This window comes from Pseudonaja textilis, chromosome 4, assembly GCF_049901715.1.
Source record: "Pseudonaja textilis isolate UNSWEBS1 chromosome 4, rPseTex1.2, whole genome shotgun sequence".
NCBI lineage: Eukaryota > Metazoa > Chordata > Lepidosauria > Squamata > Elapidae > Pseudonaja > Pseudonaja textilis.
Window position 1 is genome coordinate 10500029 of NC_141993.1, and position 13103 is coordinate 10513131.

At 41.5% G+C, this 13103-nt stretch overlaps 1 protein-coding gene across 9 annotated transcripts in view; it reads right to left on the reverse strand.

Annotated features, from left to right (window-relative positions):
- Positions 1-13103, reverse strand: part of LDB3 (LIM domain binding 3) — a 137112-nt gene that overhangs the window by 31231 nt on the left and 92778 nt on the right. For 7 of the 9 annotated variants that reach the window (XM_087932222.1, XM_087932218.1, XM_087932219.1 and 4 more), the window contains one exon: positions 5102-5137. The exons of the other annotated variants lie outside the window; for them this stretch is intronic. In XM_087932222.1, the coding sequence (XP_087788348.1) occupies positions 5102-5137 (36 nt within the window). The remainder of the gene's footprint in view (positions 1-5101; positions 5138-13103) is intronic. 9 annotated transcript variants of the gene reach the window in all.

A 13103-nucleotide genomic window follows, 5' to 3' on the forward strand; every position in this document is an offset into this window, starting at 1 on the left:
GCCAATATGATTATCCCAATAAAAGTATTCTTTGAGGAAATCAGTTGGCTTGGAGTCTTGCTTGCCATGGATTTATTACTTGGAATCCTGACAGTGACGAATCGTGACTTTTTCCCCTTCACTAAACTGGGGGTGGGCGTGGCCAGCGCATGACGCATCTGGCCCACAGGCCACGACTTTAACACCCCTGATCTAGATCATACAGGTGGGGAAAGGATTGGCCTTTTTCATTATTGTTGGATCCGCAAATTTTCAGCATCCTCTGAGCTGTTGATTTAAAAAAAATGGGGTGCATGTGATAACAAACAGGGTATCAAAAGGAAAGGTGGAAGGAAAGAATGGTAATGTTTGGAGGCCTCTTCATACTGACAACGAATTATTGCTTGAGCATATTTCTTAGCATTTTCTTCTTTTACCCAACTTGGCTGCTTTTAGAACACCTCTCTCTCTCTCTTTCTTTCTCTCTCTCTCCCTCCCTCCCTCCCTCTCTCTCTTTCTCACACACACATGTGCTAAGTAGAAGGCTGGTTCTGTCAATTTTTGACCTGGTCATCAGTTCTCAGATTATTACTAGTTTAATTCATGTCTCATCTCGTTCACCCTCTTCTTTCTCTATTGACCTGTATAATTCCTTCAAGGAAAGTACTTCTGGGATCCAGCCTTGGCCAAATGAACCTGACATCTTAATTCTCCATTGTACATCTTTATAACCTGAACATGTCCTCTTTTAGGGGTTACAGTTCCTCAAAACCAAATGTTTGCACATCTTATTTAGATATAGAGCCTCAGTGGTTAAAGTGCAGTACTGCAGGCTACCTCTGCTGACTGCCGGCTGCTTGAACTTCGGCAGATTGAATCTCACCAGGCTCAAGGTTGATTCAGATTTCCATCATTCCAAGGTGGGTAAAATAAGGACCCAAATTGTTAGGGGCAAGAAGCTGACTCTTTAATCCATTTAGGGAGGGCTGGAAAGCACTATAAAGTGGTATATAAGTCTAAGTACTATTGCTATTATTTCTATAACCATAGGGAACACTTCATCTCTTTGGGGATCCTCTTCTGATGGGAACAAAGCCTAGCTTTCCACATGCAGGTGAGATTTAGTTATCAGGGAGACCATTCAAATGTGATCCACTTATTCGTTGGATTTGTACCAGATATGTACAAATATTCCAAAGGGTTGGGCTGATCATCTACTACATCTATATGATGCTACTACATCTACTGCATGGAGGCCTAAAACTAGAACAGCTGGGCCTTGTCAAGAACATTATACCATCACAACATGGCATAGCAAATTGGGTTATGAGACTCATCAAGAGCAAACTACCCACTTCCCTGCCCTTCAGGAGAAAATTAGAGGAATAGGAAGACTCGAGAAATGGCAGTCAGCATCCTACAGCAGAGATCTCCAACCTTGGTAATTTTAAGACTTGTGGATTTCAGCTCCCAGAATTCCCCAATCAGCCATGCTATGAGATTCTGGGAGTTGAAGTCCACAAATCTTAAAGTTGCCAGGGTTGGAGACCCCTGCCCTACAGCATTCTCCAGCACCATCCCAAGGACACACTCAAGAGATCATTAATGACTGGAACAAAATACAGGTAGCCACAACAATTTGGCCTTATGGTTTCTTCGGGAGCATTTTAAGTGACTTAGCTGCCAAGAATTGTGAGACCCTTCAAACATCATTACCATCATTTATATGAGCACCAGACACACAATTGATCTCATTTAATACCTCAGTGGATTTTGCCTTTATTAACTATTACCTCAGTGACAATACCGTCTGATTTTCCAGTTATCAGTTAAAGGGAAGGAAGAGTGGCAAGTGGAATTAGACAGTGACATGAATTGGACAGTGATAGGAAGTGGATCACTGCCAGGTTCTTTCACTAGTCCATTAGTATAAAATCCTTACCAAATTTGATATCCTGCAGAATAGATCTGTTATTTTCTAACTTTTATTTATGAGTTACCCTACTAGGTGTAAATCTAGAGTCCAGCTGTTTCAGGAAAGCGTTTTCCGTAGACACTGTTCTCCACAGACCCAGACATGACATCTCCTGCTGATATGATAGAGAGTATTTAGGGTGTGTTTGGGGTCAATTTTGAGGCGTTTGGGCTGATAATTTTGGACTTCATTGCATTGGTTGATCTCAGAGCTGGATCTAGTCCAGACATAATTTTGTAGAGTTTGTGCTTCACAGTGGAATGCAAGATCAGTGATACTGGGAAAGCTACCTTTCCGGCTCTTCTTTGAATATTTTAGCTCTTGAAAATTATGTTATTACATTTTCTGTAGCAAAATTTTTTTTGATCTGAATCCTCAGAATGTGCTTAGGTTTCTTTCCAAATATTTCAAGTCGATAGTTAGTTATCCCACTAAAAAAGGAACATGTTGAACATTCCATGTATCTTATTTTTAGTTCCAATATTCACTGGAAAAATATAAAACCTTTTTTCATCCTTGTGCACAAAAACACACACACATTCTCCAGGTGGGTCTTGAGCAATTCAAAAAAGATTGCAATTCCTTTTTTTAAAAAAAGATCAGGCAAGATGGAAGTGTTTTATCTGGGCAAACTCACTCCAGGTTTGCTACTATCATCTACTACTCTACCTGCTAGAAATTGACTTTGTTAAAGCCCTCTGTGGACAACTGTGATCATGCCAAAGTCTGAGAATCTCTAAAGTAGTACAGTTTCATTCAAAGCATTAAGTACTCCACAGTTATCCATTTTCCTTTTTTCCCCTTCTCTGGATTTTGTTCAAGTCCACTGTGGAGAACTGTGATCCTGCAAATTTCGAGAATTTCTAATGTTGTATAGTTACATACAAACCATTTATCTTTAAGTACACTACGGTCTTCCAATACGTATAATTTCCTTTTTTCCCCCGTCTCTGTTTTGTACTTTGTGTTCTGAAGCTCTCTGTAAGAGTCCTAAACAACCTCAAGCTTGTGGAAATTAAAAGAAGACCAACAAATGATGTATAACAGTAAGCCACAAACAGTTGTATGATCACAACGATATGATAGCAACCAGGATGAGTATCAAATTAGTTAATAAAAATCAGGAAGGAAATCACAAGTGATGAAGTGGAGAAAAAAGAAAAGGGAAGGGAAAAGAACCAAAATTCTAAAAGTATCAAGGTAATCATCTAAGCAACTACAGGTAGTCCTTGACTTACAACAGTTCATTTAGTGACCATACAAAGTTACAATGGCATGGAAATGAGAGACTTATGACCGTTTTTCATACATGACCAGGGCTCTCCAAACTTGGCAACTTTAAGACTTGTGGACTTCAACTCTTAGAATTCTTGGAGTTGAAGTCCACAAGCCTTAAAATTGCCAAGTTTGGGGTCCCCTGCTTGAGACCATTGGTCATAGTCACATGACCAAAATTCAGATGCTTGCCAACCGGTTCATACTTACAACCATTGCTGGGTCCCAAGGTCACGTGATCTCAACTTTTGCGACCTCCTGACGAATCAATGGGGAAGCCAGATTTACCTAACTACCATATTACTAACTTAGCAACTGCGGTGATTCACCGAACACCTGTGGCAAGAATGGTCGGAAAATGGGACAAAATTCACTTGACACCTGTATAGCCTAGCAACAGAAATCTTGAGCTCAATTGTAGATGTAAATCGAGGACTAGCTATATAACCCTTCAAGCAAGCAGCCGGTGACTCAATTTGCTATAGCCGTGAGCTTCAATTCTCGATTTATTGAAATAATAATTTGATTTACATATGAAATAGATATTTTCTGTACACACACACACATAACACAGACAAATACATGTGTGCTATTTGTTAATTCTCCTCACCTGGTTTGGGAGGAAAAAAAAATAGCAAAAACAAAACAAAAAAAAGAAACAGGCAAAAAACATCCAGTTTTTTACAAGTGACATAATAACACACCCAACATACAAGGAAAAAAATGTGAATTAACCCAGAATACAGGTAGTCCACAACTTGCAACAATTCATTTAGTGACTGTTCAAAGTTACTACAGCACTGAAAAAAATATGACAGTTTTTCACACATACGACTATTTTGCAACGCCCCCAGGGCCTTGTGATCAAAATTCGGATGCTTGGCAACTGATTCATAGTTATGAGGGGAGGTTTCTGCCAGGGGTGGGCTTCAAAAATTTTAGCAACGGGTTCTCTGCCTGGTTGCTGGGTGGGTGTGGCCATGGTGGGTGTGGCCTAGTCAGCCTCCTGCACCGTGGCGGTGTGTGTATGTTTTTGCCCTCCCCGGGCTCCGGAGGCTTTCCTCCAGGGTGAAAATGGCCTCCCCAGACTCCGGAGGCTCTCTGGAAGCCAGAAATGGACCCATTTCCGGCTTTCCCAAACTTCCGGGAGGCCCATTTTTCACCTTCCCTGAGCTTCTACGTGGGCCCTGCACTTACCTGCATCCAAAATGGATCGTGTGGGGATGCCTGAGAGGGGTGGGACAGGGTGAGCAGGACCAGCCGGGAGTGGGATTTCGGCATTCCCTGAACTGCACAGAATCTTAGCTAGGGGCTCTCCCGAACCCCCCGAACCCGCAGAACCCAACCCCTGGTTTCTGCCCCTTCACACTCTTCCCCTAGTGAAGAAAAAGGGGTGCAAATATTTCACCCTGTGATGTTCACCCCTTCAGCCCCCATGCAAGGAAGAATCAGGAAGCCCAGTCAACAGTGCAAAGAAGCCCCTTTGTGAGGTCGTAAGTGCTCAAAACGTCTATTTTTTTTAAAAAAACCGCATACATACTTAAAATAGGAAAGATGTACTATATCTCAAGTTGGTTTATATTCAAAACTTAATCCCCACCTTGACTGAAATGGAACTCAATCTCAAGGGAAGGCTTCACACACTTACAAAGATAAAACCAACTGTTGAATGAATTAAAGAGATGTCATAGTGGAAATGCGTAGTCTACCCAAGGACCTCATCGACCCAATAGCCACAAATCCAGGATTACGTTAGGAGGGTTTAAAAACCCATTATTAGTGAGGTCCGCGTAAAAGTTTGCTGACTATGACTGTTATGTGCTGGACCTGAGACTGGGAGGAAACACGGAAACAAACAGAAATACACATTACCTGTTTTCAGTCGCCACAGCAACATGTTTCTTGCCACTGCGGAAGGAGGGGAATAGTATGAATAAATTTAGTGGACAAGCCCCCAGTGAGGGAGGAGGGTGTTAATTGAAAATAGGCGGAAGGCATTTCCGGCGTGCTTGGTTACAGACAACCAGTAGGAAAGTCACTTGAATATTAAGGGAAGCAAGTTGATCACAACATTTGACACAAAAAGACAGAGCTTTAGTTCTTGCTGGGATATGATGCACCTCTTTCTGTGCATTCGAGTCATGGCCCTATGTCTCCCCTTTCCATTCCATCCATCCATCCATCCATCCATCCATGCATCCATCCATCCATGCATCCATCCATCCGTTCAGGAAATCAACTTGGTTTTCCTGATTTCTAGATATCTGTCCTGGAGAATTAAGTCTTGTTTTCACTAAGAAAAGGTAAGAGAATCAATCAATTCATACATTTAGAAAGTTAACTTGCCTAGATGTCTTCTTTGACATCTAGGTTTATAACAAGGAGAGTTTTAAGTCCTATATTTAGTACAAAAAGGCAATTAGGCTTGACTGTCCCTATCCTCAGACTTGAGTGAGGATACTGGAGAACAATTATGCATTATTTCAGGGCACCCACATCCAAACAACTGATGGATTTTCTCTAACCAGAACTCAAGGTGTCTTGAAATAGAGTTGCAGATGTAATTTTATGTCTCTCGGAAGAATAAGAATGAAAGGCCCTTGTGTTTCACACAGCTTCCTCCCCAGAAGATCTACACGAGACTGGAATACCAATAAATGATTATGTTGGGAATTACATAATATTGGAAATTGCACCCTATGAGCCCTTAGACCAGTTGAGCAAAGAATAGATAAGGGGAAGGCTCTTCAAACTTTGCTACTACACATTTCTTTCCCTTGGCCAATATCTCCCTCTCTCCTTTGTCAGATTAATGAGACCACCCATCTCACTCACAGAGCAACTCTGGGCAGCATATAATTAGAAGCATAAAAATCATATAAATAGCATATTTGCACTGGAGGCAGATTAAAAACATGGAATAGAACAATTAAAGTTGATTTTTTTTTTACTTTAACAACTTTGTGTTTATGAGACAAGAGGACTTCATTTTCCTCTTTCTTGTTATTCTCCCTTGAAGATATAAATTAGGCGGAGCTTCCAAAAAATAATTAATTACATTATTTTTCTTTAATGTGTCTTATTTGGGACGTGTATAAAATCATTGCAATACAAATGACTAATACGTTTTCAGAGAGAACTTTTTTTAAAAAAGAAACACCCTGAACTTTTTGACATACATATGTGTCATCCAAACACAATCCAGCTTTTCCCCCTGTCAGCTCAATCATTCCATTTATATGCAAATCCATTTTAATTGAGGAATCGTAGGAACGTTAACTGATGAATGACTGCAATTTCTGTAATCTGTAGACAGCTGCATGTAAGAATATCTCTCGGTGATCCAGACAGAGTTATATTTCCCCCTAGCAGATGTGTGAGGACTGAACGAACCATCAAGCATCAACGCTAGTCTGTCAATTAATAAAATGTTGGAACACAAAGGCACTTTCATCACTAGTTCTTCTGTTCTTGTGAAAGAGAAGTGTCTGTTACTAGGCCCTTCCCTTAGCATATGGTTTATTTTCTGTTCTCTCTCTTTGAATTAGACCCTTGGCTTCAGCATGGGTTTTTTTTTTGAATCAATAGAATCAAAGAATTCATTTCTTTTTAAAATTTCACAAACTCTAGGCCAGCGTTTCCTAACCTTGGCTATTTGACGATGTGTGGACTTTAATTTTCAGAATAATGGAATAACTAGGGTTGGAAGGGGCCTTAGAAGGCTTCTAGTCCAGCCCCCAGGGTTGAAACACTGTGCCATTTCAGACAAATGGTTGTCCAATCGCTTCTTAAAGAACTTCCAATGACGGAGCACCCACAACTTTTGAAGGCAAGTCGTTCCACTGATCAATTGTTCTAAACTGTCAGGAAATTTCTCCTTAGTTCTAAGTTGCTTTTCTCCTTGATTAGTTTCCACCCATTCCTTCTTGTCCTGCCTTCTGGTGATCTGCAAAATAGGTTGACCTCCTCTTCTTTGTGGCAGCCCCTGAAATATCGGAACGCGACTATCATATCACCCCTAGTCCTTCTTTTAATTAAACTAGACATGCCCAATTCCTGCAACTGTTCTTTATTATGTTTTCACCTCCAGTCGCCTAATCTTCTCTGTTGCTCTTCCCCAGAATTCCGCACCCTGCAAGGAAGGCATACAGATATTCTCAAATGTGGTTTTTTCTTCTTCAAAAGGCAACTGGACTTTCTTTGTTTTTCCTTGAAGACATTTCACCTCTCATCCAAGAGGTTTCTTCAATCAACTGAAGGACTGAAGAAGCTTCTTGGATGAGAAGCAAAATCAGTGATGGTGGGATTCAAATTTTTTACTACCGGTTCTGTGGGCATAGCTTGGTGGGCGTGGCAGGGGAAGGATACTGTAAAATCTCCTGTCAGAGGTGGTATTTGCCAGTTCTCTGAACTGCTCAAAATTTCTGCTACCGGTTCTCCAGAACTGGCCAGAACCTGCTGAATACCCACCTCTGAGAGAAATGCCTTCAAGGCAAAACAAAGAAAGTCCAGTGGCCTTTTGGAAAAAAAAAAAAAAAAGGACCTTTGCGACAACTGTAACCTGGATGACTGAAGGTGCACAGGTATTGTTTCTAAACGGGAAATAGTTCAATTGCCAGGTTTCTGGTAATGCTTTGCCTCTGATTTCAACAAATCTTGCTAAAGAAGGCTCTGTTTAAAGCACGCTGGGTAAAAGTCACTAGGCCAAGGTCCAACTGCTTGACCTGCATGCTTGACTGAATTCTCTTTAGCAAAATGAAATAATTGAGCAGATTACCAATTGCAATTTACTGTTTTGCTGTACACTTCTACCAGTTCACAGCAGGCACAAAAGGGCTTCATAAATCTTACCTATTTTATATTTTATTTGAACACCTATGTCGAAAGACCTCCATAGTGGTGACAGGGTGACAGTTGTGAAATAAAGAAATGAAATAGAAGGATATGAGAGAATGAAATAAGATAATTTCCTTTCTAGCAGAAAGGAAGCCAATTCAAAGGAAATAGAAAGTACAAATCTCAATAAGCCCAGCTTTGTTTTAAATTAGCTAATACTTTTGATGTCAGCTATTATGATTCAAATAATTCTTCTCACTGCCCCCCAAAGTTATATTGTATGATATAATGGCTGACGGAGAAGAATCACACGACTGATTACTCTGTTTTTTCACCAAAATCGAATGCAATTCTGGAGTACATGCCTCAGGCCAATTCCCACATGCCTGTTTATTATCTGATGATTTAAATACCAAGTAACAACTTGTGTGGGCAAGCTAATCACAATCGCACAAGGCCAAACTTCTGCAGGAGCAACACCATTCAAGGGAATTGGCTCTGACATGAAACAGGAAGAGACGAAATTTCAATGATGTGCAATCAAAAAAATATAAAAAGTATGTGCCAAGGTGAACTTTTGAGGGTGCAATATCTAACTGTTGATAATGCTGATAGTCTCTTTTCTGTTTTAGTCCACATTGACTGTCCCACGGGTGCTTTTTCTGAAGGCAACTGGACTTTGGTTTTCCTAGGAAAAACGAAGCCCAGTTGCCTTTTTTGAAAAAAAGCATCATTGGAATAACCATGACCTGGATGACTGCCAAGACAAAATGGCTGACAAAGCCAACTGCCAAGACAAAATGGCTGACAAAGCCAAGACAAAATGGCTTCAGAAACTCACTTTCAATGTCCCATGGAACTTGTCTTTTCAGTCAGCCAACCTCCCTCACAGGAGCATGTCCTAGATTGCCTGGCCCGCAGTCTCTGGAGGGATGGTGAGAGGATAAGAATCACGCCAGTGCGGAGGACCAAAAGACTAATCTCTGGCTGCCTCAGCTAGGGGGTGTTGATGAGGAAACAGATGTCCATGGGGACAGGCCTTCTGGAATCAATTAACGAGACGTTCTCACACCAGGGCGAAAAGACTGTGCAGATTTATTCCTCAGGAGGGGAACACTTTTTAGTGCAAAAACTAGTGTGAGAGATGGCCAGGACAAAATGCAATGCAGTGTTTTGCATGTTTCACTTCAGTGTAACCCTGTAAGCAGTGAAGAGTTGAGGTTGTGCCAAGCAGAGATTGGCAGAGGAAAAGAAAGAGGGGTACTGTATAAAACTATTTTATAACTCTGATTACCACCCCTGATTTCAGCAATACACACCTATTTGTGCGTGCGTTCCCTCAAACAATGACTGGCCAGAAAGCAAAGGAAGGCCACCAACAGAACAAATGGACTGGAGTTTGCATAAACCCCCAAGGCTTTCGTTTCAACTAAATAAATCTCTCTGCTTAAACTGAGTATTAACCCAAGTAAGTATTTTCTGCCTGTCTTGATTTCTCTTGCACTCAAATCTTTAAGTTCAGAGTATGCAATTAAAAGAAGCAACAGATTTTCCATTCCAAATCAAGGAGATCAATAAATTAAGGGATTTGGGGTAAAAAGGCAAATACGATAATCTGTTTTTGAGATTCTTTATTTCACATAAAACCACACTGCTATATACAAGAAAAGGATCTTTCAAAGCAACTGTGATACATGAAAAGCAAAATGTTGTCTAAAAGTTACACCATGCTGTCAACAACTCAGTGTATAAATTATCTTATATATATTTCTTTCAGGCCAACTTGCTTTTTGCTTCTGAACTTCTGAACTATCTGCTTCCAACGCTGTGATTCACAGTGACGTGACGTAATTAATTAATCCTGCCTCTTCCACACGCCCAACTTACAAGGAAAATTGTGTTCAATTGTGGTTGTTTTAAGTTGAGGACTATCTGTACCAAGTGTCTTTATCAATATGACCTAAACGAACTCTGCAACTAAGAGATCTAGAGGGTTGACCAAAGTCCTAGATACAATACATTTCTCTTCCAACTTCTGAATTCCAATATACCAATATATATCTATAGCAAGGGTCTTCAAATTTGGCAAGTTTAAGACTTGTGGACTTCAACTCCCAGAATTCCTGAACTAACATGACTGGAGGAGGAATTCTGGGAATTGAAGTCCACAAGTCTTAAAGCTGTCGAGTTTGAAGACCCTTGATCTATAGCAATAGAGATTTAATCTCTATTAATATAATATATATACCCACTTCCCCATTCAATATACATCGGTTAAAAGCCAGAAATTGTAACAGCCAAGCCACACGTGTCTCGTAAATGACTCAGAATCTACCAATTGGCCAACCAAATCAAGCCAATTTTACAGTTAAGGGAACTTACAGGCTGGATGAAAGAAACCATAATAACAAAGGCAAGCGCTTAGAGGGAAATAATAATAATAATTCCGAAAACAAATAACAGTCTTTTTTTTTTTAGCTTCTCAAGGTTTTTTGAGGCGGCTCCTATGCTAAACTCAGGAAAGGTTTATATTATATTCCTCTTCCAGCTGGGCTCCTTAGCCACAGGACAATTAACCCTTGACATTAAGGATTTGCGCGGAGAGGCCATGATGCCAGTTGCGCAGTTTGGCAAAACGTGGGCCGTTACGCTCCGTTTCAAACCTCTCCCTGTGGCATGGAAAGACAAAGGGATGGGGAGGAGGGAGAGAGAGAAAGAGAAAGAGAGAGACAGACAGAGAGAGAGAGAGAGAGAGAGAGGGAGAGAGATAAAGGATGGAGAGATAGGGTTTAAGTTGCCTCCAAATGCTGTGTTAAAAATAAAATAAAAATAAAAAGGACAAAGCAAAACCTCTTTTTTTAGGGTGTGGGGAGGGGCAAAAATCAGAATTTTTGGAAAAAAATTTGGAAGCACCCAATTCTCCTTTCCTGGCCACATTTGGCTGGGCTTAACAGGGCTGCTTTTGCTAGAAATCCATCTTTTGGCCAGCAAATTTCCATTTGCTCCAGCAAACAAAACAGTGCACACAAAACAAATGCGAAGGCATTCTGCATCTAGGTTAGCTTCTCGTTGTCCAGCAAGTATTGGTTTGAGTAGCAGTAGAGAGGTTTCCTTTCTGTTGTTAGGGAATAATGGATACTCCCTGGAAGCGATGTCATAGGTTTGGGCATAAATAATGTCCATCTAGTTGGGATTTCAAATGATAAAATGTGAGTGGCATCAGTGTTGCGGTAAGAAAGAGGGTACTTCCTTAAGTAACTATCTGACACCTGCAATTCATCCAAATTCATTGAATTTGGGCAAACACAAATCTCTTTTTTTAAAAAAAGCCTTTTTGAGTGTGTGTGTGTATACATATATATGTATATGTATATGTATGTGTGTGAGTGTGTGTGTGTGTGTGTGTGTATGGCATTCAGCTTCGTTTGGGTATTTTCCCACGTCATTGTAGTTGTGCTTTTAACTACAATGACGTGGGAAAATACCCGAACGAAGCTGAATGCCATACATGTAAGTACCCGTGAAAACTTAAGAAAACATACACACATACACACACACACACACGTGTGTGTGTGTGTGTGTGTGTGTGTGTAAAGATAAAAAGTTTGTTGAAAAAAATTAATTTCTGTTTGGAGGGTTTGTTAGGCTAGTAACCAGGGGTGGTATTCTACCGGTTTGGTACGGTTCAGTCGAACCGGTAGCTTCAAGGATCATCTGTGAGCAAATAGGTTTGCTCCGACGATCAGCTGCTGGGCCCGCCCACCGGCCCTGGCTCTATTCTGACCTTTATTTCCTGGTTTTCAAGCTCAGCTGCTTCACGCGCCAGCTGTTGAACACACAGGGAGAGTGCAGGATTAGGCCAGTAGCAAACCCTCTGCCTGCGCGCAAAGTGTGCGCTCACCAAACCGGTTGTTACACCGGTTGAATCACACCCCTGTTAGTAACACACACCCTTTTTTGTGGGTGGGGGAGCACACGACTTCAGAAATTTAAATTTGTTTAGATGCAGTTCTGGAGAACAAATCAAGTCAGATGAAAAAGAAAGTATTGCATTCTAATCCACATAATTCTGTTTTTCTCCTACACAGCCCCACCTCAAACCAACTTGTGAAATTCATTTGGAGATGGATTTGTTTTCCCCTGAAAAGGTCTACAGCAGGGGTGTGTCAAACTCCATTTCCTCGAGGGCTGCATCAGGGTTGTTTTTGACCTTGAGGGGCCGGGGTGGGCGTGACCTGGGTGGGCGTGGACAGGGTGGGTGTGGCCAGCTTGACAACACTCATTTTGGGGGGGCACCTATGGCTCCGAAGCTCCATTTTCGGCTGCGACAGCCTCCTGTAACCCTCTGCTAGTGAAAGTGGAGCTTGGGACAGCGGCGGGCAGCTCTCTGTTTTCACTAGCAGAGGCACCGTAGGCCAGTGCTTTGTTGTTCCTGGGGCGGCCCCATGGGCTAGATCTAAGCACCCCCTGGGGCAGATCTGGCCCCCAGGCCCTGAGTTTGACACCCCTGCTCTACAGGAAGTCTAATTGCCTTGACTAAGTCCCACAGTGAACATGCAGTGGTGCATGGAAGGAAGATGCTGTACTACTGAGAAGGCAGTGAACTATTCCTGTTTTTCTCAGAAAGGCTCAGGTCAAATCAGACCTCTGGGTGGAGTTTTCAACACAGTTCCTATGCATGCTTGTCCAAACAAGAGGGTGACCTTTCTGAATTACTATAGCAACCCAAGGAGTTCAGGAAGATGGTCTGGTGTCCATGCTGGGTGCTCTGCTGTATCAGTTGCATGGATGAAATTAGAAACAGAAGCATCTCGCAGCTCCAGGAAGGGAGGGAGAGTAAAATTCTCCTTCCTCCTCTACTGAAAGATCATTTCAGCCCAATGAGACAAGGAACAGAAGGACTGCCTTCCTGCCGTCTGCAGTTCCAGTTCTCCATGGAATCCTTCTTAGGTGCAAATTGCATTTTTTTTTTAAAAAAAGGAGGGGGGGGTCTTAATTTAAATCACATCATCATTAAAATCTCATTAATTTTGGGCTT